The sequence below is a fragment of the Neomonachus schauinslandi genome, chromosome 5 (genome assembly GCF_002201575.2).
Source record: "Neomonachus schauinslandi chromosome 5, ASM220157v2, whole genome shotgun sequence".
NCBI classification, from domain to species: domain Eukaryota; kingdom Metazoa; phylum Chordata; class Mammalia; order Carnivora; family Phocidae; genus Neomonachus; species Neomonachus schauinslandi.
The window spans coordinates 15118003-15144598 of record NC_058407.1 but is presented as its reverse complement, the minus strand read 5'-3'; the positions used below and the strand labels follow the sequence as shown (position 1 = coordinate 15144598).

The 26596-nt window shown below is 46.6% G+C and overlaps 1 protein-coding gene across 3 annotated transcripts in view; it reads left to right on the top strand.

Annotated features, from left to right (window-relative positions):
• The window catches only part of BTBD11 (BTB domain containing 11), a 303252-nt gene that overhangs the window by 153073 nt on the left and 123583 nt on the right, over nt 1-26596 (top strand). For all 3 annotated transcript variants that reach the window (XM_021687380.2, XM_021687381.2, XM_021687379.2), the window contains exon 2: nt 20405-20554. In XM_021687380.2, the coding sequence (XP_021543055.1) occupies nt 20405-20554 (150 nt within the window). The remainder of the gene's footprint in view (nt 1-20404; nt 20555-26596) is intronic.

The following is a 26596-nucleotide window of genomic DNA, read 5'->3' as shown; positions in this document are numbered from 1 at the left end:
TGGGTAGCTCAGTTGGTTAAGCGTCTGCCTCTTGGTTTCAGCTCAGGTCATGATCTTAGGGTCGTGGGATGGAGCCCCGCATTGGGCTCCGCACTCAGCGGGGAGTCTGCTCGAGATGCTCTGCCTCTGCCCCCCTCTGTCAAATAAATAAATAAATCTTTAAAAGAAAGAAAAGAGGGCAGATACGAGCTCAGCTCTGTTCGGCTCCAGGCACACAGACTGTATGGGAGCCTCTTGAGCATTGAATCCTGGGTCTTGGTTGGAAGCAAAAGAGATCTGGGAAGCACTGTGAGATTCCTGGGAAAGCAAGAGGCATCTTGGGATCCCGGGCCTACGAATGAGTCCTGGCAGGTCCCTCCTTTCTATGGTCTCAGGGGCTGGGCCGAAAAGGCAGGGCTAGTCCAGAGAGCGTCGAGCTGAGTCGCTGGTGAAGTGGCTGGGAAAGTCAGGGGTGAGGAGCTGCCCAGAAATCAGAGGGAGCCCCGCAGCCAGCTGACCAAAGCCCAGGGGCCAGAAGACTCTCCAGCCTAGGCCGGGTGTGGCCAGGGAGCCGAGTGGACCCAGCTCTAAGGCTCAACTTCACAGGGGCCAGGAGGTCATGGGAGCGTCCACCAGAGGCCTGAGGAGACCTGCCCCTCCCTCTCTTTAATGTTCTTCTCCTGCAGGCTTTCCCCCAGGACTCTAGAATTAACCAAGTTACTCCCCACAGGCCTCCCGCTCTGCTCCCCGGGCCACCTCCCTTTGCTGTGGGGGCCCTCGCTCTGCACCATCGCTCCCTCTCTCCTGTCCCTGGCGCTGTCAGGGGAGTCCGCCTCTCCTACAGCAGGGCCCCAGGATCACTCTTCATCGCGGCTCGGAAAGATGGCCTCTCAGTCCCCCTGGAGCTTGCAGAACAGGCCTTTCCAGCTCTGTCTCCTGCGGGGCCATCGTGGGGGACACAAGGGAGCTGTCACCAACAGAGCCAGGGAAACGAATAGATAGGGAGCAGGCTGGTGGTGCCTTCTCAGGACCCAGGGGAAGGCAGGGGGCAGCCAGGACCCCCACGTGCCCGAGGGTCCTCGCTCAGGAGCATCCAGCTGTCCTCAGGAACACCCCCCCCCCCCCCACGGTGACTGGGAAGGGGGACATGACATGTTTTCCAGGCAACAGAGCTAAATTGCAGTTGGGGTAATTACATTTTGCCTTAGTCATTGCCTCCTGCTGGACCACTTGGCCGGTGTCCAGCCTCGGGGGGGGCAGTGGGGAGGGGGGGAGTCAGGCCCACTTGGACCAGCTCAGCCATGCTGTGGTGTTCCTCTGCTCAGTGCTCTGCAGGTACACCAGCCTCCAGGCCCGCAGCCTTGGGGCTCGGGGGGGCGGGGCGGAGGCCAGCCTGCCCCCACACACCCTGGGGAGGACGGCCAGGCAGCTGGCGAGAGGCCTGCAGAGGGGGCTTCTGGTGCCCCCATGCGCTAATCATAGGCCCTGGCCTGGGTATGACTAGAACAGGGTGCAGCCATCCCAAGACCCCATCCCTGGCAGAGGCCAGGTGGGCATCAGAGAGGCGGGGACTGGCGGCCCCCTCAATGACCACCTCCGCGGCTCCGCCAGGACCCCACAGTCACCTCTCAGGGCCTCTCCTCCACGAGTGCTCCCCTGAACTTTGGAGAAGCCCTTCCCATCTTCACCTGGCGCTGCCTCATGAGGTTTCCACTTCCCAGCGGGCAGGCCAAGGCAGCCTCTCACGGTGCCCGTGTCCTGGGTGTCTGGCTTCCAGTGCAGCTTTGCCCAGGTCACATCATTCTTCCCTGACTCTGTTTTCTCATCTGTAAAATGGGGATACTAATAGTAGGGACCTCCTCTGGTTCTTGTATGGATCCCATGAGATAAAACCCTATATATTTAGAATGGCACATGGCAAGTACGAATGACAGTGAACTGTAAGAAGGCTGGTGCTGGTGACTCAGTCGCCACAGTACCGCTGCTATAGTTTACTACAGCGCAGGTGGTTGTACGATTCTCATTGCTGCTCTTAATTCCGTTATGGCTGCAGCCTCCACTGGGGCTGAGACTAACGCTACCACTAGGATGAGCACCACTATGGACTCAAGGATGTCCATAACAACTACAGGTTTATAAAGCTTTGGAAACTTTAATGGTTTCCCGTTAACCTTCTCAAATGGTGGCGGTCAAGGCTTTTCATACGTAGTTCTGCCTCCTGACCGCCAGGCTCCTGCCTTATCCTCTGGCACAGCCCACTGCCCAGAATTTCCACCAGGAGTGCACCCCTCCTGCCCCACTTTCTCCCCCTAGCTGGATCAGTCCCCTCCTCCTTTTCTAATAATGCCTCCCCTTTTTAAAATTGCACATTCCTAAAGTCTCAGCTCAGATGTCACACCAAGTCCTTCTCTGGTGGGGGGAGAGACCAAGATGTAAAACAGGAAACCAAATTTAATCAGAAGTGGGGACTTTGGTGTTCAGGATGGCAGCAAGAATAGAAGCGGGAGAGATTCCCATGTAGATGCTGAGAACTGATCTTGGGGAGAAGCCAAATAGGAACCTGAAGCAACCAAGTCTGCTTCCAAGTCGCTTAGGTGAATTATGTTGAGCAGGTGAGAAGAAACACGGGTTACTGAGCCTCTGCTGTGTGCCAGACGCTGTTCGGTGTGGACATGTATCCCAAACCCCATGATGCTATCACCCCGCCCCCTTACGGATGAGGAAGCAAGCACAGAGAGGTTTATTAATTTTCCCAGAGGGTTAACAGAGACAAGAGGTAGCAGAGCCTGGATTTAGACCCAGGCAGTCTGGCTCTAGAGCCCATATGCCTGACCACTGCTCTTACTGTGTCTCGTTACTGTTTCTATTTGTTTCCCCTCTCCCATCTTCTCTTCATTCTGCCCCACACGTCCCTGCCCCTCACTGTGAGCTTAAGGTGGTAGGACCAAGTCATCCTCTATTCATTCATTCAGCAAGTATTTCATGCCTGCCACCTGAAGACACAAAATGTCTGAGTATATGGCAAGTACTTAGAACAGCGCCTGGAACCTACTGGGTGTTCTCTCCCATCAGCAGCAGCAGCACCATCAGCACCACCATCACCATCATCATCACCATCAGCACCATTATCATGACCATCAGCAGCAGCACCACCATCAGCACCATCAGCACCACCATCAGCACCATCATCATCACCATCAGCAGCAGCACCACCATCAGCACCATCAGCATCACCATCAGCACCATCATCATCACCATCAGCAGCAGCAGCACCATCACCACCATCAGCACCACCATCACCATCAAGAACCACCATCACCATCATCACCATCAAGCACCATCAGCACCATCATCATGACCGTCAAGCACCATAAGCACCATCAGCACCATCAGCACCAGCACCCCCACCACCAGCCACAGCACCACCGCTATCACTATGATCACCATCATCATCTATTTCCCCTGCACAGAATCTGGCATCAAAAAGACTTTCAGTGAACATTTTGTTGAATGATGGGTGATGAGGCATTTCTCACAATCACTCACGTTCCTAGGAGGAACAGTTTTTGGTGTCAATTGATGCTCTGATTCCCTGAGTCCCCAGAGAAGCCCTTCGTTGCCCACCTCCCTCACCTGAGACAGCGAATGCATCCTTCCCTCTCTTGGAAGTGGCTCGGTCCCACCTCAGCTCTCTTGCCTCAGGGGGCAGGAGTGAATCCCCTCCTCATGCCAGAAAATGAGGTGGGGGGAGAGACCAAGCTCCGTAAGCCCCTCTTGTTTGCCTCTATGTCATGAGGGCCTGGAGTCTGAAGCACATCCCTAAAGCAGAAGACAGGCTCAGACACAGAAACTGGGAAATGAAAGGAGGCTGGGGGCCATGGAGAGCAACACAGGCCCCTGAAGGGACATTTCTTCAATGGGCTGCAAGGAACGAACACCAAGAGTGTTTCTAAAAATAAAATGACAGACACAGCGATCTAGAGGCCAAGAGAGAAGTGTCTGGAAGAACTGAGAAAGTTATGAAAAATGGCATTCTTTGGTCATCTCTATTTCTGCGTTAAATTCTGGAACTTACCCACAGGGGAAAAAGTCAAAGGCTGATGGAGGTGTCCTGACTGAAAACAGATCCTAAGATTTAATGTGAGATTAGATGTCTGGGCTTCTAGAAAGATAAGTGATGTTCACTTCAGAATGACTGTAACCCCCCTAAGGAGGTTTATAAGGCTCAGCCTAATTGTAGGGAGCATTAGTCTCCAGTGGATGCTCTAACAACTCACCACAAGCTTAGTGGCCTAAAACAACATAACTTATTCTCTTACAGTTCTGGAGATAGGGGTCAAACCAAGTCTCACTGAGCTAAAATTAAGTTGTCGGCAGGGCTATGTTCCCTTCTGGACGCTCTAGGGGAGAATCACTTTTCTTGCTTTTTCCAAGAAGGTTAACCTTGGCTGGTGGCCCCTTCTGTCTTCAAGAGCAGCTGTGGCCAGTTGAGTCTGTCTCACACTGCATCACTCCAGAACGGACTCTTCTGCCTGCCTCTTTTCCATTTGAGGGACCCTCATGAGTACACTGGGCCCATCCGGATAGTTCAGGACAATCTCCTTATCTTAAAGTCAGCTGATTACCAACCTCACTTCCATCTGCTACTTTAATTCCTCACCCACCCACCCCCATGTAACTTAACATCTTCACAGGTTCAAGGGATTAGGATGTGAACATCTTGGGGGATCATTATCTTGCCTACCACATGACGTTAGGAATACAGGATGGCATTCCGATTCTTTCAAAATTGGTAATTCATGCCTGGAACTGGAAGTGGCTTTCTATTACCCAGAAATGGGATTAAACCAAGTTAGTGTGAACTCAGGAAAGGTACTTAACCTCTCTGGTTAAACCTTTGTTTTGTCATCTCCAAAATGAAGAGTTTAGCTGTAACCTCTCAGAATGAGCCACCATGGCTTCATCATCTCTCATGCCAAGGGTCTGGCACGTAATAGGTACTCCAAAAATATTTGTGCTAACTCAGGGCTGGGGCTGGACCTCGTGGTGTCTCAGCCTTCCCAGCCTTCAATGCCCGTGATTTCATGACTCACGCTTCTAAACAACAAAACACAAATTTTCAAAATGGGTATTCATATCTGTCAAGAAACTCCTCTTCCTAGGCAGAAAGTGTGTCATTTTTCTATGTGGCACAAATCTTTGTACTAGAAGGCATTTTTTAAAAAGATTTTATTTAGAGAGAGAGAGTATGCTCATGCACTAGCAGGAGGAGGGGCAGAGGGAAAGGGGGAGAGAGAATCTCGAGCAGACTCCGCACTGAGGGCAGAGCCCAATGTGGGGCTCGATCTCACAGGAGATCATGACCCGAGCCAGAATCAAGAGTCCGATGCTTAACCAACTGAGCCACCAAGGCGCCGCCTAGAAGGCATTTTTATTATACACATGCATATGCATGCACATGCACACACACACTAAATGAATGGATGGACAACTATAAATGGGTGTGTATACGCATATATTTACACATATATGTATATACATTCAGAGGGTGAAAGAGTGTGTATGTGTGTGTGTGCGCATGTGCACACATGCCTTAGTCTAATCTTTAATAATAATAATGCCAATTGCAAAGGGGTGTTGTAAGGATTAAAATACTTAATACATGTATAATGCTTAGAATAATGCCTGGCTCGTACATAGCAAGTGCCACAAAATCTTAACTATGGTTTTTCATCAGCGTTATTATTATCTTGACACTACACCCAGGGGATGTGGAAGTTCCACCAGGCACCCTGCTGTGGGAAGAAGAAGGATCCTGGCCATCTGGGGAAATCTGGGGCAGCTGGCTGAAGGAAGTCGCATTTGAGCTGTGCCTTGAAGTCAGGCAGAATCGCTCCCTGTAAAAAGCCGAGGGAAAGGCATTCTAGATGGGAGGAACCTTGTGAGTGGAGGCATGGAGGTGGGGAGCCACAGCAAGGGAAGTGAGTCCCTCTGTCACTTTAGAAGCCCTACAACATTTGGTTGGACAGCTAGGTAGGGTAAAGGTCACCGAGGTGTTTAAATGCCTGGCTAAGACGTTTCCATTTTACCCTCCAGGCAGCGGGGAGACATTGAAAGTTGTTGAAATGGAGAAAGTGGTCATGAGCTCTAAGACTTTGCTCTGAGCAAAAGAACACTTAGGCATTACTGTGGTTTGCAATGCCCCAAAGGGCTGCAATATAAACACACAGTGTATCTGTGGTATTAAAATTCCATGGGGTGGAGTGTTTAAAAATATAGTATATTGATAGGAAATCTGAGGTACGGTAAGGTCAACAGATCAGGAGAGAGAGTTTGGAAAGATAGTTTGTGACTCTCAGTTCCCAAGAGAAGGGGTGTGACATGCACACAAGGGAGCACCAAGACAGGTCAGGAGGCAGAGGGAAAGGGGCAATGTGGGCAAACGAGTATTATGGTTTGCACTGGAAGGAGCTGGTGAGGCAGGGTAAGCAGATTTAGAATTGACTGGTTTGAATCATTTCAGTGGGCTCTGGGGCATAAGGGACTGTCCCTGGTTGTCTGGTACCTGGCCCAGGGGTGATTAGGGCAGGGGGATGGTGACCTGGAGCATGAGAGCGTGGGTTCTGGACTGGTGGGTTCCCACTTGAAAAGCACCCTCACTTGGCAAGTTGTTTGCTCTCAGGATCTGGCTAACCCAGGGAGGGGCAGACCCTCCAGGGTCAGCGAGGCCCCAGGTGTCAGAGCATCCAAATCCAAAAAGGAAAAAGATGTGGTGAATATGGTAGGAGTCGGGGGGTAGGGAGGGAAGAAAATGTGCAAAAAGACTTTTGAGGAGAAGGGACCATAATAAATAGAGGTAATGTTACATCCAGGCTACTTGAGTTAAATCTGGGCTGCTTCATGTATTCCTTGATAGACCTCCCAGACCGAGTGCTAGGAGGAGGCAGGCATCTCTCCAGAAGCATCCTCCTCCAGATGTATAGCTGCATGGAGCCCCTCTTCACCAGCAAGAACTGTATGCTCACTTCCCCAGGGGCTCATGGCCTCCTTGAAAGTGCGGTACCTTTTAACAGCGGCAACAAAGGAGAATTTAGAGTCCTCTGGTGGTTTATTTTGCTCAGTAATCAGCTGCTGAATTTGGCCTAATGGGATTCTAATGTTTTTAAAAGCCAATTTAGTAATCTTTGTATTCTGGATGGATTGTGAAAGCCCTATTAGTTATTTATATCAGCATACACATGCATGGCTGCAAATGGCAGATTTATGCTTTTATGTGTCATTAACAGCTACACTATGTTAACAGCGGCAGTTAGCCAGATCTCAAAATGTTGACCTAATCTCCTCTGTGCCTGTAAACACACACGCACGCACACACACACACACACACACACACCCCTCTGTCATTCCACGTGGTCGGCCATAGGGTATTTCAACTTATTAAATATCCTACTGAATAGTTCCTCACTATATCATATCAAATAAGTGATAAGTCTGTAGTCACCAGGCTGTTTAATTAAAGATAATCAGTCTTGGAAGACTTAGGATACAATTAGATATACTTAACACTAAAGCTTGGTTGAACATGATTTAATCTTTCCTGGATGATTCAGGATCTTACAGGCCTTGGGGGCCTTCGTTATGAATATAAATGATCCTCATGCTCTTACTTTGCAGAAGCTCCCTTGGAAAGAGATTTCTAGTTGAAAGCCTGCCAAGTACATGGGCTTCCACTGTAGAAGGTACCCTCACAATTACCTGGAAGTGCTTTCTAGACATCCCGGGGATAACAAATCTGTGAATATTTATCCTTGGCGTAAAATGCTCTGACAGCTGGTGTGAAATTCATTTTTCAGCCCCCTTTATTTCTCTAACAGGGAGGAATCCTCAGTAGGGTGCTAATGTATCATTAACACCTTTCTTTAAAATTTAACTTTTTTTTAAACTTAATGTTTCTCTCCCATCAAGAACTCTACCCAGGACTCATTCATTAATTCAACATGTGTTTATCTAGCTAGTCTCAGTGAGACACAGTAGAATCAGGGATTTGGCCACAGGGGGTAAAGCTAAAATTTTTTCAGGGCACATAATGTATATTCAAATAATGAATCCAGAAGTTTTCATAATCTGATATATATCTCCATACCACCCCTACTGCTCATCATCTCCTTCCTTCCCTTTCTAGTGTGACCATCTTCACTAGTTGTTCCATACTTAGACACTTAAGACACAGAGTTAAAATTAAAATGGGAAAGAAACATTTAAAATAGCCTCAACATACCTTTCAAAAACAAAAGGCAAAAACAGTACTGTGAGGATAAATAGATGAATCCACTATTATAAATGGAGATTTTCATACTCCTCTATCAGTAATGGACAGATCCAGCAGTACGGACACAGTTGAACTCAACAGCATCATCAATTAACTGGACAAAAATGGATTATGAACTACTTCATCCAACAACAGTAAAATACACATTCTTCTCAAGCTCACGTGGAACATTCACCAAGTAGGACCACATTCTGGGCCGTGAAACACACCTTAACAAATTTCTTTCTTTTTTTTTTTTTTTTAAAGATTTTATTTATTTATTTGAGAGAGCATGAGAGGGGAGACAGTCAGAGGGTGAAGCAGACTCCCTGCTGAGCAGGGAGCCCCATGCGGGACTCGATCCCAGGACTCCAGGATCATGACCTGAGCCGAAGGCAGTCGCTTAACCAACTGAGCCACCCAGGCGCCCCACACCTTAACAAATTTAAAAGAATAAAAATCATACAATGTCTGTTCTTAGACTATAATGGAATTAACTAGAAATCAGTAACAAAAAACTGGAAAGTCCCAAATACTTGAGGATTAAATAACACACTTCTAAATAGCATGTGGGTCAAAGAAGAAATCTCAAAAGAAATTTTAAAAATATTTTTAACTACATGAAAATGAAAACATAACTTATTAAAATTTGTGGGATGCAGAGAAAGCAGTGCTTAAAGGGAAATTTATTATAGTGAATGCATGTGTTAGAAAAGAAGGATGTAAAATCAATAATCTAAGCTTTTGCATTAGGAAACTAGAAAAAGAAGAGCAAAATAATCCAAAGTAAGCAAAAGAAAAGACATAGTAAGAATCAGAGCTGACGTAAATGAAATAAAAAAACAGGAAATCAATAGAGAAAATCAATGAAACCACATGCTAGTTCTTTGAAAAGATCAATAAAATTGATAAGCCTCTGGCCAGGCTAATGGCTAACTAAGAAAAAAAGAAATTACTAACACTAGCAATGAAAGAAGGGACATCACTACAGATTCCATTGCCCTTAAAAGAATAATACTATGAATAACTCTCTGCCCACAAATTTGATAACCTAGGTGAAATGGATCAATACCTTGAAAGACCCAGTCTACCAAAATTCACACAAGAAGAAATAGACAATCTGAATAGGCCTATATCTATTAAAGAAATTGAATCAACAGTAGCCTTCCAAACCGAAAGCACTAGGCCAGATGTGTTCACTGATGAATTGTACCAAACATTTAAGGAAGAAACCATACCAATTCTCTTCAGTATTTCTCAGAAAATAGAAGCAGAGGGAATACTTCCTAACTAATTCTGTGACTCCAGCATTACCCTAATACCAACACCAGACAAAGATACTATAAGAAAACTACAGACAAGTATCTCTCATGAACATAGATTAAAAAAATCCTCAACAAAATACTAGCAAATCAAATCCAATAATGTATAAAAAGAATTATACACCATGACCAAGTGGGATTTATTCCAGGTGTGCAAGGCTGGTACAACATTCAAAAATCAATTAATGTAACCCACCACATCAACAGGCTAGCGAAGAAAAATCACATAACCACATCAATAGATACAGAAAATCATTTGACAAAATCCAGCACTTATTCATAATAAAAACTCTCAGTCAACTAGGAAAGAGGGGTATTTGCTCAACTTGATAAAGAATATCTACAAAAACTCTACAGCTACATCACACTTAATGGTGAAAGGCTCGAATCTGTCCTACTATGATCAGGAAGAAGGCAAGGATGTGCCCTCTCATCATTGATTTTCCACATTGTACTGGAAGTCCTAGCTAATGCAATAAGACAAGAGAAGGAAATAAAAGGTATACAGATTGGGAAGGAAGAAATACAACTCTTTGTTCATAGATGACATGATCATCTATGTAGAAAATCCAAAAGAATGACCAAAAACTCTTGGAAGTATTAAGCAATAATGGCAAGGTTCCAAGATATAAGGTTAATATGGAATTGATCTCCTTAGTATTTACCCAAAGGAATTGAAAATGTATGTCCACATAAAACCTGCAGCTTTATTTATTTATAGCAGCTTTATTCATAATTGCCAAAACCTGGAAGCAACCAAGATTTTTTCCAGTAGGTGAATGGATAAGTAAACTGTAGTATATCTGGACAGTGGACTATTATTCAGCACTAAAAAGAAATGAGTATCAAGCCATGAAAAGACATGGATGAACTAAGTGAAAGAAGCCAATCTGAAGAAGCTAAATACTGTATTACTCTGGAAAAGGCAAAACTGTGGAGTCAGTGAAAAGATCAGTGATGGGCAAGGATTTGGAGGAGGGAGGGATGAATAGGGGGAGCAGAGAGGAATTTTACGGCAGTGAAACTACTTTGTATGACATCATAATGGTGGATACATGTCATTATGCATTTGTCCAAACCCATAGAATGTGCAATACCAGGAGTGAACTCTAATGTACACTCTGGGCTTTGAATGATAATGACGTGTCAATGTAGGTTCATCAGTTGTAACAAATGTACCACTCTGGTGAGAGATGTTGATAATGGGGGAGGCTCTGCACGAGTGGACATAGGGAATATGTGGGAATTCTCTGTATCTTATGCTCAATCTTGCTGTGAGCTTAAAGCTGCTCTGAAAAATAAAGTCTGTTGGGGGCAGGGGGTGAGAAAGGAGAAAAAAGAAGAAAGAAATAGAAATGAATCAGGACCACCTGTACCTAAATTTAAAACATAAACACCCCAAAACCTGGAACTCAAAGAGAGAAAGATGATACATTTGCCTGTGTTGAAGGAAAACAATTCTACTTGGAAAAATACTGTAAAAATATTCAATGGCAGATGACAAACTAGGAAAACATGTGTGCATGACCCATGTCAGGCAAGGGGCTAATTTTCTTAATGTAGAAAGAACTCATACAAATCAGTAAGAAATTGATATTTCTATCGAAAACCAGGCAAAGGTATGCAAAAGCACTTCCAAAACACAGGGAAACAGATGCTGAACTGATCCTGGGTCAGCTCGTCTCTGAAACCTTTCCTGACACACCACCCGGGTGGAATATCCAATTTCTATTTGTGTCGTCCATGTAGCATATACGGGCTTCTCTTAAAGCACCTGTGACATTCATGAACATGTGGACTTACCCCATTAGATTATGAATTTCTTAAGGACAAGGTCTGTGTCTTACTTTTCATTATAATCCCAATCTGGCAAATTATATGGGATGGGTGGATGGATGGATGGATGGGTGGATGGAAGGAAGGAGGGGTAAGTGGATGGATGAGTAGACAGATGAACAAAAATTAAGCTCCACCAGAGCTGTTACTTTGTTTTATTTCTTGCTGTATCTCTACTGCTTAGCACAATTGTGTAGCACATAGTAGATACTCAAAAAAACGCTTAATTCATTAATTACCCTTTAATTAAATGACAATCCACTATGTAAACAGAAGCTTGGATGGATGGATAAATAGATGGTTGAATGGATAGATTGATAGATGAATTTCCATTATAAGTATTCAAGAGGAAGATGCGTGACCGCCTTGATGTAAGACAGGAGAGTCTCGATTGTCCAAAACGCTGCCTCGTTATTGTACTCTGGCCTGTTGCCGTGTGTTAATTGAAATGTCAGAGACCAGTTTTTAACTCAAAACATTCGAACATACATCTTCTCTGTCAGTCACACCCAGAGCTAAGTTTTATCACCACCACAGGACACTATGCCCATGAGTATCACTACTGTATAGTGAGCAAGGGAGATGAATTTCAGAGAACTCCCAAGAAGCCACAGTTTGTGCTCTGGGGGCAAGATGATCTCTAAAATCTGACCAACCTCTGACATTTCCACAGGTATCCAAGACCTAGCTGGAGGTCCAAAATGCCCCTTAGGAGGAGTCAGGGACCAAAGCAGATGCTCACAAGCCCTGCAGGGACCTAGGCACTTGTCACTACAGAGACAAGGACACTGGGAAGATGAGTCTCTTTCTCTTCCTAAGCCCCTACGAGATGGATGTAGCTCAGGACTCCACAGGGAGAAGTTGCAAGGAAAATGCAATAAAGGGAGAACCCTGGGAGAGGAGGGAGAACAAAGGAGGCATCCAACAATTTTGTAAGGATATTTAATAGTGCTCTCTAGTGATAGGGAAGAGGAGAGAGAGGGGGAAAAAGCATAAGCCACCATGGGGCTGACATGATGAGGCTTTGCATCATGGGAGGTGAGGAGAGACAGCAAGAAACCCTGCCCAGCATCTCCACTGGGGTGTCCAACAGCTGTCTCAAGTTGAACAGGACCAAAACTGAACTCTTGATCTTTTCCACAAACCTGCCCCTCCTATGGTGTTCCCCATTTTAGTAAATGGCAAATCCATCCTTTCAGTTGTATAGGCCAGAAACCTTGGCGCTGCTCTTAGCCCTTCTCTTGTTCTTACAACTCCGTTGGCTTTACCTTCACACTGTATGGAGATTCACTTGTGTACCACCTGGACTGTTACTCCTGTGGTTCTGCCCTGTCCATTCCCTTCAGTCTGTTCCAACCCACCAGCTGGGGTGACCCTCCAAAAAAGCTCAGGGCACATCCCTTCTCTACTCAGAATCCTCCAGTGCCTCCATCTCACTCCGAGTAAAAGCCAAAATCTAGAGTCGCCCATGGCGCTCCACCCAAACTGCCCTCACCCCTTCTCCTGCCTGATTGCCGACTCCTTCTCTCACTGTCTCTGTTCCTTCCTCCAGCAAGACAGGCCCACCCCTCTTGGGACCTTTCCCCTTATGATCCCTTACGCTGGCCTGTTGTCCCCCCAAGATACCAGCCGGGCACGCACGCTCACTTCCTTGATGTCTCTCTTAGAATGCCCCCTTCTCCGTGTGACCTGCTCCCAGACCCAGCATCCCCATCCTCCTTTCCTGCTCTACCCTTCTCCACGGCACTTACCACCCAACCAGCTACATATTCCACTTAACATGTTTGGAACAAACATACCAAAATGGCAAAGACTTCTAGCATTTTGCTACAGGATCCCCAGTACCCAGAAGTGCACCTAGCACCTAGGGGCTGCTCAACTAATACTCACTGAATGAGTGACCCGACAGAGGATTTTGCTTTTATTTCTTCACAGTCCTGTAACAGTTGATTTTCTCATTTATGCTATTAGTCTTAGAGTCGCCCTGCCAACCAGTCGCCCCATCACCCCCCTGTCTCTGTGTGCCCCATAGCACTTACGGTGCCTTAATAACAGCATGGCTACCTCTGTGCCCTGCTGTCAAGGCTCACACATCCACGCTGAGATTCTCATTAGCTCCCTTGTTCCTGAGCTGGCTGCTAGAGAAAGCTGGCTACACCTGGCTCGTACGGGGAGGGCAGCCTACAGTGTCCCCTTGGGCTACTTCCTCCTCTGTGAGCCTACCCTGTCCCTGCGTGTCTTTAGCTCAGCATGCGGAAGGCACCCCAGCTCCAGTAAAGCTCCAGTCTCCTTATTGTCTCAGGGTCTCCCTCTCTGGACTGGGAGCTTCCTAAAAACAGGGCCTGCCGCTTTTTTGAGTCTTGGGATCTCAAAAGTGACCTTTGCATTGGGCCTTGAAGGATGAACTTGAACTTGCTGGGCACGCAGCAAAAAAAAATGGAGATAAGAAGGTATAGAGACAGTGAGGGTCAGGACGAAAGGCAGATGATTGGAGCAGACCACTCTTTCTAGAATTTCGGCTGTGAAAGGGAAGAGAGAGAAGCACAGTGGCCAGAAGGTAAAGGTTTAGTTTTTAAGTCCAGACCCTTTTTGGCCCAGTGCCCTCTACAGTCCCTGCCTCCCAGACTTGCTGCTCCTCCCTCCTTCTACACGCTCTCTTCCCATCTTGCTCCCCTCTGCTCCAGCCACTCTTAGATGCAGAGATGTGCCTTTGTTCTTCCTTGGAATGTCCTAATATAATAATAATAATAAGCTATTATAGTGAGCTATTTATTGGGCTATTTTTAGGGGTCAAGACTCACATGTGTTTACTTATTTGATCATCCAGTGGCCCTATGAGGATTGCACTATGACCATTCCTATGCTATTCACAAGGAAACTGAGGCACAGGGAAGCTAAACAGCATGGCTGGGCGACATGGCTATGAAATAGCATAGCTGTGATTCAACCTGAGCATTCATCTGGGCTCCAGATTCCACACTCTCAACTCTGCTGTAAGGTGTCTGCTTCCCCGGGTCCCAGTCCCAGTGTTAAGCTCCCCTGAGAATCTTCCCTGCTGCTCCCGGGACAATTTGGGCTCACCCCACTGTGTCCCCTAGTGGGACCCCATGCACACCTCTGCCCTCATGTGTAACTTCAGTTGGCGGTGGATCTGTCTCCCCTGCCAACCAGGAAGGAAACTTCAAGGGCAGAAATGTGTCCTGATGTCTTTGTAGGGCTCAGTGTTTGCGGTTGATCCGTAAGTATCTTCCTGTTCTTTCAAGGTCAACATGCTTATTCCTTGTATGTACTCCAGGCTCCACATATGGGCCCAATATTGAACCCATTTCTGAAAATTCTCCATCTTTGTGTTTTCTACCTCTTATTTCTTTGGATGGTCTGGCTTCAGAAGTCCTAAGAACTTTCCCTTTGAATATAACTCGTGATGAAGAAAAAATGAACCACGTTCTGGGTTTATCCTAATTGGAGTATGGTATGCCTCTCACAGATGAATGGGAGGGCCAAGCCAGCCCTGAATTTGTTTCCCACTCCAAGTGTCCTAAGCCAGGTGTGCAAATATTTTTAAAAATCTGATAACTTCCCATCTTGCTCCTTAAATACATTTCACAGTAAAGGAAAGCCTTCTGGCGTCCTATTATTGAATTCCTAAATCTTTAGCTTTGAAGAACTTCACTCGGATTATTAGCAAACATTTATCGACCCCCTTTTCTGTGCCAGGCTGCCCATACATATTATCCCATTATGGCTTCCCCACCATGCTAGGAGGTAGATAGTGTCAGACGTCCTACGAAGAGAGAAACGGAGGCTCAAGAGAGCCAAGTCACAAGCTCTGCACCACACAGCTGGGGTACAGCAGCACTAAAATCTGAACCCAGCCAGATCTCTCTGGTACACGTTCAAGGGTAGGTCTGCTGAACGCCAGATGCTTCCTTCCCGTTTCTTAAAGCTATAGTACTGGTGTCTGGACCCTCTACTTTAAATTCTGGGGATAACTGAGCAATGAACAAGGCCTAGCTTGGCAGGCGAGGCTTGGAGAATTTGTTCTCTCCTCTTGCAGCCAGACAGGCAAGGCAGAACCCAAGCCTGTGTCCTGGGTGCCAAGACATGAAGACAAGCATTGTCTCCTTGTTCTCCTCCATCGCTGTCATCACCATCATCAGTGAGGGGAGAACAGCTGAAGGCTGGTGGCTGTCTTATTTGGGTTTCTCTTGGTGGGTAAATAGCATCCAGGGCCAGTAATAGAATGGAAACTCATAGAAAAGCTCAGAGGAGAGAAGGGATGGCTGGGCATTATATTTGCCAAGGGGCTGTCCAGTGCGTACAGGAAGGAGACATAGAGGGAGGCCAAAGTGCAGCCTGGATCATCCCCATCGGAGACGGAATGCCCATGTGGTTGGCCCAGAGGAGCAGTTCTCATATTTTATATTCTAAGCAACCTAACCGAAAGGTTGTCTGTCTCCAGTCCCACAAGATTTTGGAAAGATGATCCTCAAGACTGTTTGAATCCAGACATTAAATAAACAAAACTGTACATTTGTGGCACCAGGGTGGTTAACAGGCGCTTACTATAGGCCAGAGGCCTTAAGTATCCGTATTATATTATGTAATCACCACAATAAACCAATGAAGGAGATATTTTAACCCCTCTTTACAGACCTGGAAGCTGGGGATCTGGAAAGTTCTTTGCCCAGGTTGCATGGGGGCTGTCGGAGGATTGGAGTCCATGGTTCTGCCAAGCCCATGCCGCCCCACCTACAGCCAGCCCCCGAGCAGAGAGGCCTGGGAGTATGGACACTCAAAGGCATTAATTCATCATCTTTTAGGACCCAGAGACCCCTTTGAGAATGTAAATTAACTTCCCCCTTAGACAAATGCACAACCCACTCCAAAGAGAATTTCAGGGAGACCGTGACCCCTTCACGCTCATGGTTGACGGTGGCTTATGGTCACCTGCTCCCCAGGGAGATTATTCCGTCTAGGTCCAAAGAAATCATATTTAAACCTTGGTTCTCCTTGTCTTTGAACTGGAGTCTTAATCACCAGGCTGTGGCTGTCCTTGGCTCTAGTAATGGAAATCGATGAGTGGTCCAAAGCTCAGGCCTGCGTCCGACACGAAAAGATGATGCTGGGACCTTCTTATTGACCTAGTGGATTTTTATACAAAAAAAATAAAGAACTCCAATTTATGTGTATATCCCATACAGAGTTCTCAAAAAGAAACAAAGAAAGAAAACCCTGATATATAATCTTTGCATAATAGACCAATTATAGATTTTCCAAATGTCAGTAATCGAGCTTTCAAAGCTTCTTTGGATAATTACATTTTCATTTGAATTCCATAACCCTCTAAAAGAAGGAGGAAAAGTTCCAAGGGAAATTATTTATTCTTATGAATATGATATAGTATAAATATGATAGAGTATAAATAAAAATATAGTATACTTATGATAAAGTATAAAGTAGTCAAAAGCTGGGTTTATACACATTAACTGATTTTCATCTCCATTAACGTATGTTGAGCCCCTATTATTTGCCCAGCACATGCAAAATACTTTAGTACACATGATCCCATTTCATTGCTCACGCCCAGCAAGCCCTTGAGGGAGACAAGGCCATTATTATGACCTCCATGTCATGGAAGAGGAAACTGAGGTCCAGGGAGGCCCTGTGACCTGCCCCAGGTGAAACATGGGTGGGTAGTGGCAGAGCCAGGACCAAAGCTCTGGATTCCAGACCAGCCCACGTGCTTGGACCTCAACCGGTGTGTGAAGCAATGTTTCACACGTCTGCTTGAGATTAGAACTTGCTGTATGTAATGCAAATACCAAGAAAGCAAGCCTGTGAGTACATGTAAGGATCACTTGTACGATGAATTAGGAAACTTTTGTCCTCCCTGACAAACAGGGCTCATTTGTGGGCCTCCTTGGCTGTGAAGCCCCCTGACCACCACCCCGTTTTCCCAGCAGAGGACCTCATACTCTGGAACCTGGGGCCACTTATCACACTGGATCATGATCATCCGGTGTCATCTGCAGTGAGCCCTCCACAGGTAGTAAATTTCTGAATAAGAGTCAGGGACAGGGGCGCCTGGGTGGCTCAGTCGTTAAGCGTCTGCCTTCGGCTCAGGTCATGATCCCAGGGTCCTGGGATCTAGCCCCGCGTCGGGCTCCCTGCTCTGCAGGGAGCCTGCTTCTCCCTCTCCCCCACTCTCCCCCTGTGTTCCCTCTCTCGCTGGTCTCTCTCTGTCAAATAAATAAATAAAATCTTTAAAAAAAAAAAAAAGAGTCAGGGACATCGGGGGCATCCGGTGAGGGATTGGACCAACATTCGTTGCCATGACAACAGCTTCTCGACTTGGTCTCTGACCAACTGTCTCAGCAGGTGAGCAAGCAGGAGGAAGCAAGGATGACTCAGGGTGTCCCTGCCTGGGGTGAAAGGAAGGATGACTCATCTATTGAGGCAAAGGAGGCAGGCAGGAGGCCCGCCTTGGATGTTGGGTATTTCTATCAAGGTCTTGTCTTCCCTGCCAGGCTGAGGGCTTCTGAAATGCAGGGATCACCTCTCAATCATCTCTCCATCCGCGGCGGAGCCTCACACAGTGCTAGGTAGTGTCCAGTGAATGGTGAGCGTGTATTGTCCAATTAATGCCAAGTCGTGTACTAGTGTCATCCACACTGTTTTTCAGACTGCTCGTCATGACCCGTGAGTGGGTCATGAAATCACTTTTGGTGCAGCAGACCAGCATTTTTATTAATGAGCTAGAAGAGAAGCGAAAAGGAAAAAGAATGAGAGTGCATCATACATCGTAAGGATCAGTATTATTGTACGTGAAATTTTTTTTCATGGAAAACGTGAAAAATGTGTGGTGGTGGTGATGGTGTGTGTGTGTACACTGGGCTGTGATATAAAATACATTTTTATTCTGACTCACAAAGTGTTTGAAAATAGTAGAGAACAATCTTAGAAAGACACTTATTCGGCCAGTTTCCTGATTATAGGAACATGAGAATCTGGTGGTCATTTGCTTGCATTGTTTATCTATTATTCAGTATTCGTCCACAAATCATCTATGAGAGTTGCCTTGTCCACTGCGTCATCTTGTTCGGTGTGAGTGGGAAACATCCAGGAGCAAGTGACTGGCTCAATGTGACCAGAGTCACTAATTGGGCAGCAGGGGCCAGAAGAGGTGTGTGTGACTGGTGCTGCCTCATGCTTGCCCATCTTCAAAGCAGGAACCTTTGCTGAGCTTTTGTGGTTCAAGCAGGGTGAGCAGTGGCCTTGAACTGCTGACCTCTGCAGTCTGTCTGTCTCCACGCACCCTACCAGTTGGCTTAAGTCACTCGGCGCCTGTATATTGATACGGTCGTATTGTTCCCATGGGTTTCTTTTGTCATTGGCAGTCTTGTCTCCTTGGTTAGTTTATGCACGACTCGAGTATATCTTCTGCTGCTTTTGTATCTCCAGAATGCCTTGCACGGTTGGGAACAGAGTAGGCACTCAATAAATGCTTCCTATGTGTTGACAACTATTCATTGCTCAGGTCCCTTCTCGTACTGGGGAGCACATACCATATGGCTTCATGGTTGTGTGTGGTAACAGTCTTCTCCTTCGCTTAGACTGTGAGCCCACTGAAGACAGGGAGTGTATGTATTCTTCTTTTTTTTTTTTTAAGATGTATTTATTTATTCTAGAGAGAGACTTGAGTGTGAGTCGGGGGTAAGGGCAGGGGGAGAGAATCCCAAGGAGATGCCACACCCAGCGCAGAGCCTGACGTGGGGCTCGATCCCATGACCCTGAGATCACGACCTGAGCCAACACCAAGAGTCGGACGCTCCACCAACTGAGCCACTCATGTGCCCCAGGAGTGTGGGTATCCTACCCATCACTGTATCCTCAGCCCCTAGCACAACACAGTGCCCACCTGCCTTGTTCACTGTGTCCTCGGTGATCTATACTTGCTAGTTGTATCTGTCAGTTATCACATAGCAATGCTGAGTGCCCATAACCTCCGCTATCTCAAAGACCCACCAAATCGGTGTTTGTTAGTGTGGAAGCAGCTCTAAGCTACAGGTTGGTACTGGAGCAGTTCCGTGTGTCCCCTCACCCTCCTTCAACGAGCAGGCCAGCCAGGGAATGTTCCTCTTGTGATGATAGCAGAGGTACAAGAGAGCAAGTTCAGCCGTACAAACGCTTCTCGGGCCTTCGGTTCTGTCATGTGCATTAATATACTTTTGGCCAAAGTTAAGTCAATCAGTCAAGCCCAAAGTCAAGGAGCAAGAAAGCAGGCTCTGCCTAGGGAGGTTTGGGTGGTGAAGGAAAAAGTGAATATTTCTCAATAACCTACCCAAGTAAGTTCTCAGGCTCTTGCTAAATGTTCATGGGATGGCAAGGAAGGGAAGAAATAATTAGATGCCAGAAGTTTCCCATAGGTTTTCGCCATAAAGTTGCAAAAGTCCGTGGGGACTCTTCTACCACAGAGAAAGCTAGAGTTTTGTCTAACAAATAACAGCCCAACCACCCAGAGTTAAGTTTGCGGGGCAAATAAAGCAAGCCCTCAGAAGTGACAACGGCCAGCAGAGACTCCCCCTCTGCTCAGGGACACTCGGGGGTGGCAGTTGCCTCTGGGAGGGAGAATGGGACAATGACCACTGGCTGCTCGAGAGGCATCTCTGATGGGATAGAAGCCAGGCTCAAAGAAAGGGTTCTAGTTTGTGTCCTTTGGCATTGTGTGCATGCAGATGAATGCCCACATGTTTGTTAAAATCAGCAGGTCAGGATCTTGAGGAAACCTTTCAAAAGAGCTAGCCCTCGCTTCTCAAAGGAGTTCAGAGCCCTGGTCGCCATGTTGGCTTACCAACCCTGGTATGGTTTGAGGTGGTGCAAGGTTTTGCGCCCCTCCTTTGGATACCTGAAAAATAACAATCTGTTTTCTTTCATTGTCTCTGCCCGCCAACTGCAGGAGTGCTGTGCCTACCAGACAGCCTGAACCTTCACAGGGATCCACAGCGGTCAAACAAGCCAGGGGACCTGCCCATGTTCAGCCAGTTGGAGTTGAGGACCATCGAGCAGTCCTTGCTGGCCACCCGTGTGGGCAGCATTGCAGAACTGAGTAAGTGGACACTGGTTCTCTGGCCCCTCTCTGTGCCCAAGGTGCAACTCCCCTCAGGACTGTGCTTTCTCACCAGCCAGGTGACAGCTTTTATTGAGCACCTGCCATGTGCACAGAACACTGCCATGGTAGCCATAGGGAGGGCAAGGGCTCTGGAGTCAGGCAGGCCTGGTCAAATTTCCTGCCACTGTCACTGTTGTAGGTCAAGTTCTTAACATTTTCTGAGCCTCAGTTTCCTTTTCTATAAAATAAGAAAATAATAGTACCTGACTTAAAGTATGGTTGTGGTGATTCAACGAGCTAAGGCCCATAAAGAGAGTTTGCCACAGTGGCTGGCACACAGTAAATGCTCTATAAATGGTGGCTGTTCATGGTTGATTTCCGATGAGATCCATTTAAAATATATGTCAGATCACATCTTTCCTCTGTTCAGAATCCTCCAATGGCTTTCCATCTGACCCATAGGAAAAGCTAAAGTCCTCAGAATTGCTTGCAGGCCACTCCACATATCCCTCTTATTCTTCCACTCTCCCCCAAGACACCCTGAACTCCAGCCACTCTGGCCCCTTGTTTTTCCTTGACTGTAGCAGGCATGCTTCAGGACCTTTGCACTTACTATATTCCCTCTTCCTCAACCACTCTTCCTCCAGACAGCCACATGACTAACTCCCTCATTACCTTCTAGTCTCACCTAAAATTATAATACCCTTTAGGGGTACCTGGGTGGTTCGCTTGGTTAAGCGTCTGACTCTTGGTTTCAGCTCAGATCATGATCTCATGGATCATAAGATCGAGCCCTGCATCAGGCTCTGCTCTCAGCGGGGAATCTGCTTGAGATTCTCTCCCTCTGCCCCTCCCCACCAAATAAATAAATCTTTAAAAAAATTATAATACCCCGAAGACCTTTCTCCCCCCTAATTTTTTTTTGTTTTTTAATAAAAGTTTCACAGAGATATAATTTATAGACAGTTTATCTCCTTAATGTGTACAGTTCAGCAGTTTTCAGTTATTTACTAGGGTGTGCCATCAACCACCATCAGTTTTGGAACACCAATTGTCATCACCCCAACAAGAAACGTGGTAGCTGTTAGCGGTCATTACCCTTCCCCCCTCCACCTAGCCACACTCTGTATTTTACTCTTTTCTTTTTTTTAATTGTTAATCTCTCCCTACTAGAACATATTCTCACAGAGAGTAGAGCTAATTTGCTTTGTTCATTGATGTAACCCTAATGCCAAGAACACTGCCTGGCACATGGTATGTCCTCAGGAAATGTGAAGAGAAGGGGGAAGGACAGGGAGAGAGAGGAAGAGAGAAAAGAGCAGAAAGGTGGAGACAAGGGAGGAATTGTCAAGAAGGCTGGGTGTCTCGAGTTTGAGCAGTGATGTGTCATGCTTATGCACCCTCTAATTCAGGGCTGTGCCCTTGGAGTCTGGCCAATCAGAAGAAAATAAAACTGTATTTACTTATGATTCAGTTGATTGTCAAATTGCTTGACGGGTGTTCCTGATGGGACCTGAGCACTGATCTCAGAAATGATGGATTATGTTGAAGTATGAGTTGCTGTGACATTCTAGAAAATTTTGAACCATAAAAAGGAGTCAGGGTCCAGAAGGCAACTTGCGCCTCTTCCCAAAGGAAGTCCCTATACACGCAGGACGTCATCCTCTATTTAGCACAAAAGGAAGTCATAGCTGATTCAAGCTGTGGGGGGGGCCCTGTGGTCATTAGAGAGCTACTTTCTGGCACCTGAACTTAGAAATTGCACATCCATCCTCATCAAACCCAGAAGTCACAAGATGCTGCCCATCACAGGGTCTTCCAGCTTCCTGTCAGCTATATAATTGTTCTTAAACTTTTGGGTGCCATGGACCCCTTTGACAGTCTGGTGAAGCCTGTGGACCCTGCCTGAGAATAATATTTTTAAATGCATGAAATAAGTGCATACATTTACAAAGGAAACCAATTATATTAAAATTCAGTTACTGAAATATTTTTTATCAAAATTGTGATGTAGTCATTCTATACTTTTTAGCAGCACATTCTATAACAGGATCTAGCAGCAGCTTTGATGACCCCATTATTTGGAGGTAGTGATATGTGTGAACGATATTTTGAAATATCTTCAATAGTTGGAAAGGGATAAGAAAATGTCTGCACTTTAACAGCTCCCCAGGGATTTTGGATATAGAGGGTCCAAGCAGCACCTCGGGGGGAAACATTGCTCTAAGAAGAAATACCACACTGTTTGGGGCCTTCCAAATTTCTAAGACATGCCCATGACCCTGGAAATGCAAAATCTGTCAACAGGATTGGGTCATGTCTGCGTGGGCATAACCTGGGAAGAGCTTCCTTACCAACTCTCCGCTGGGATCTCAGAGGTTTGTCCTCGGATAACCTTAAGGGTCCCTCTTAGAGTCTAGCACCTGGGCTGGGGCCCTGCTTAATTCTGGCACTCTTCAAAGGAAGGATTTGCTAAATAAATCTGTACTTCACCAAAGCAGTCAGGTTGCAGCAGCAGCCAGACGAATAAATTGTTCTTGAGGACAATTTGCTCTGTAAATTAGACACTGTCATTCTCATTGAATGTTGACTTTCACATATGAATTGTCGACACACAAATGGGTGCTGCTAATTACAAAGGGGTTTTGTACATTCATTAAATCAGCCCCATGGAAGGTGTGTGCACAAGCACATTGATAAGCTACCTCGGCAACCAGAGGTAATAAAATTGCCTGCTTTTCTGATCTGACTGTAATTTAGAGCGGCTTGCCCTGTGGTCTGAATCAATACGAGCCTTGCTCTCTCTGTGTACATAGAGAGCTGTTCTTCATATTCAAAGATTACTCTATCAATGTGGCTTGTAGAAACTACTGTTTTTCTGCAAAGGTGAGCTAGAGCGAGTCTGTTCCCAGACATCCCTGCTCTTCTGGAATCAGGCTGTGCAGGGTCAAGGGCAGAGCCCCTACCCATGGCCTTCTCAGCGGTCAGTAGTGATCCGCAGCGGCTGATGTTACAGAACCAGGGAACTATGACAAATGCGCATGCTATTTCCAGTGTAACCACTGTTGTCCGCACTGGCAGGAATGAACGCAAGAGGAGGATGAACGACTTGTCTAAGATCCACCACACCCACGAGCTGCAGGAGTTGGGACTGAGTGCCGTTCTCAAGGTGGAGCTTCCATGCCTCACCTCTAGACTGCCCTCCCTCGGGGAGCTGTCTGGCAGATGTTTCCACATGTTACAGGTGCAGTGAGGGCTATGTTCCTTGCAGCTCTGGGGATCAGTTGCTTGCCCTGTAGGATGCATCGTGGAGGCTCTCCTCTAATCACAATTGGAGGTGCAGAAAGTCACAAAGGATATCACCTAGATGGGTACCACCATGGGGGACAAGACATCTCCCTATAATCCCTGCCTGTATCCTCATCACCCAGGATGTTCACAGCAACTTACCTTTGTCCAGCCTGTTGTGGCTTGGGGTGAAAATACATCCACTCATTCTGGAGCACCTACTGTGTGCCAAGTGCCTTCAGTAGATTAAAGGTGTTCCCATTTCACAGATAAGAAGACTGAAATTTGGAAGGAGAGAGGTCTTGCCCAAGGCCAGGCAGCTAGCAAATGGCAGAGTCATAATTCAAACCCAGTTTTGCTTTTTCTGCCTTGCTATGCTGTGTCCCGTTCAGCTTTGTGTTGTGAGCCCTAACACATCACCCCTAGCTTGGGAGATATCTGTCGCCTGTCAGTGAATAAAGAGATGACGCACAGCGAGCTAGTCTCTGAAACAGGATCGGAAGAAAATGCCACCAGTGAGGGGAACTCTTGATGACAGTCCAGTCAAATATTCAGTATTCTGTGGAACTGGATTTTGATCTCAGAGACCTGGAACAGAGCCTGTGTATGCCTGAACTATTTGAGTGCTAAGCTCTATTAGGATGCCACAGAGGCCCCCAAACTGACACAGGCTGGCGATTTTTTAAAACTCTGAGCCCTAGAAAATTTACACAGTGATGCGCTGAACTTCACAGTTGACCTAGAGACCGGCAGGCAGTCCCTTCAGGCTCTCCTTCCCTGAACCAGTGACCAGATCTGGGGGAATTGGGTCCACCCAGGCTCTCCCACTGAGGCCATGGGAGAAGCAGAGGCCCAGGCTTTGTTCTCACTTTTGAACCAGCTTGACTCTGCCTCGGGTTCCACTCAATCTCATATTTGTGCCCTCTGAGGTCTTGTCTGAGCTGTTCTGCTTGACATCCCAGCCTTATGCACAAGCTCCCAATGAAACGCCATCAGACAGTCATTAGTTATAGTGTTTGTTTTCTGTGGCTTAAAGGGGAAAAAATGCGAGCCTCATCGTAAAATGCCCCTTCCTATTCACACTAAACTTTTCACACTCAACTGTGAACTTGTTGCTCCCATTCGATGAGGCAGTCGAAATGGGGCCATTAATTTACAACGGTGAGTAAAAAGGTTTCTGGGTTGCCTCTCCTCGGTGTCACCAGAAAGAAAAAAAAACAACTTAGTCCTTATGGACAAGAGGGTCTCTCTCCTTGTTGGGAATGCAGATGGGCTCTTTTCAGAGAGAGTCCTGCCGCCTCCAGCCCCTGAGGTGCACCTGTGACCCTCTCCGATGGCGAAGTGGCCACTGACCTCTTGGTATTTTTCGAATATTCTGCTCTACCGCAGAACCTTTGGTCTTGCTGCCCCGTCTGCCTGGAAAGCTCTTCCCCTGGTATTCACAAGTCTCCTCTGCTCCACTATCATCTCCTCGGAGAGGCCCTCCTGTGACCACGCCACTCGTCCCCTCCCCCACTGCTCTCTATACACTCTTCCTCCTTTTCCTCATAGCACTTATCACCACCTGACATACTCTATGTTTATTTACATACTATCTGTCCACTCCACCAAGACTGTAAACCCATGACAGCTGAGAGGTTGGTTTTTTGGGTTTTTTTTTTTTAATATCACTATATCCTCAGGGCCTGGGAGAATGCCCGGCACATGTAGGACTCTAAATATTTGATGAATGAATGAATGATAGATTTCCTGCTCAATCCAGAGTTCAGTCTTCCATTGTACCTAATGACTTGGATTACAGGTGATCTTTTCATTCTTTCTTTTGCAAGGGAAGGGTTTTTGGTGAGGAAAGTTAAACAGCAGTTTATGCTGCTGGAGAACACCTGTTTCCTCATCTATGTTATGTGACATAAGGCAAGTGACTCGGTCACTCTGATCCCCGGTATTACCATCTATGACAAGAGGGTGATGATCCTTCCTCCCCCAGGGTTGTAGCAGGTTTTGAAAACATACTATAGTAAGTGACAGCTGACTGCGGATGAGGGGAGGAGGTGAAGTTGCTGCCTCGGTTGCTGTCCTTTGGGCAGAAGGAGCCACCGTTGGAACGTGTAGCCCTTTGTCCCAGGCGATCGTATCGAGCATGCGGGGGGATGGTTTATGGGAGCTGCTGTGACCCTGAGTCTGGCAGGTTAGAGCAGCATTTCCCAAGGGCGGGACAGGAGATGATCGAAGGTGATACACAAAACACTTTTTATTTTTAACTGCCATGAATTTTTCATGAGCACTAGAAAAATACTGGTTTTCCATTTAGGGCACTGATATGAAGCTTCCTTTTAAAATGAGTGAAAGAATGAGCCAATTTAAGAAAAAAATTAAGTAGATAAATTGTACCTGCAGCCCACAGATAATGAGAGAAGTCCTGATGGTGATTCCCAAGTGGCCGACATTTGGGAAACCCGGTTGTAAGTGAATTCTGTAAGGTTTCTGGAGCCAACTCTGGCTGCCGGAACACAGAGCAGCTAGTGACAAGTGGATTTGTAGTTCTGGGTTCACGAAGCTGACGGGTGAGGCCGCGGATAGCACGTACATAGAGTGGGGTTGGAAATGGAGCTAGTGATTGCAGAATCCCTGTGCCAATTCCCTCTCCTGTGGCCAGCCCTCCTCAGAGATGTCCTTAGGGCCTCTGATCAGGAACTAGGCTGATGATGATGATGGTGAAGATTATGCTGGTGGTGATCATGGTGGTGATGA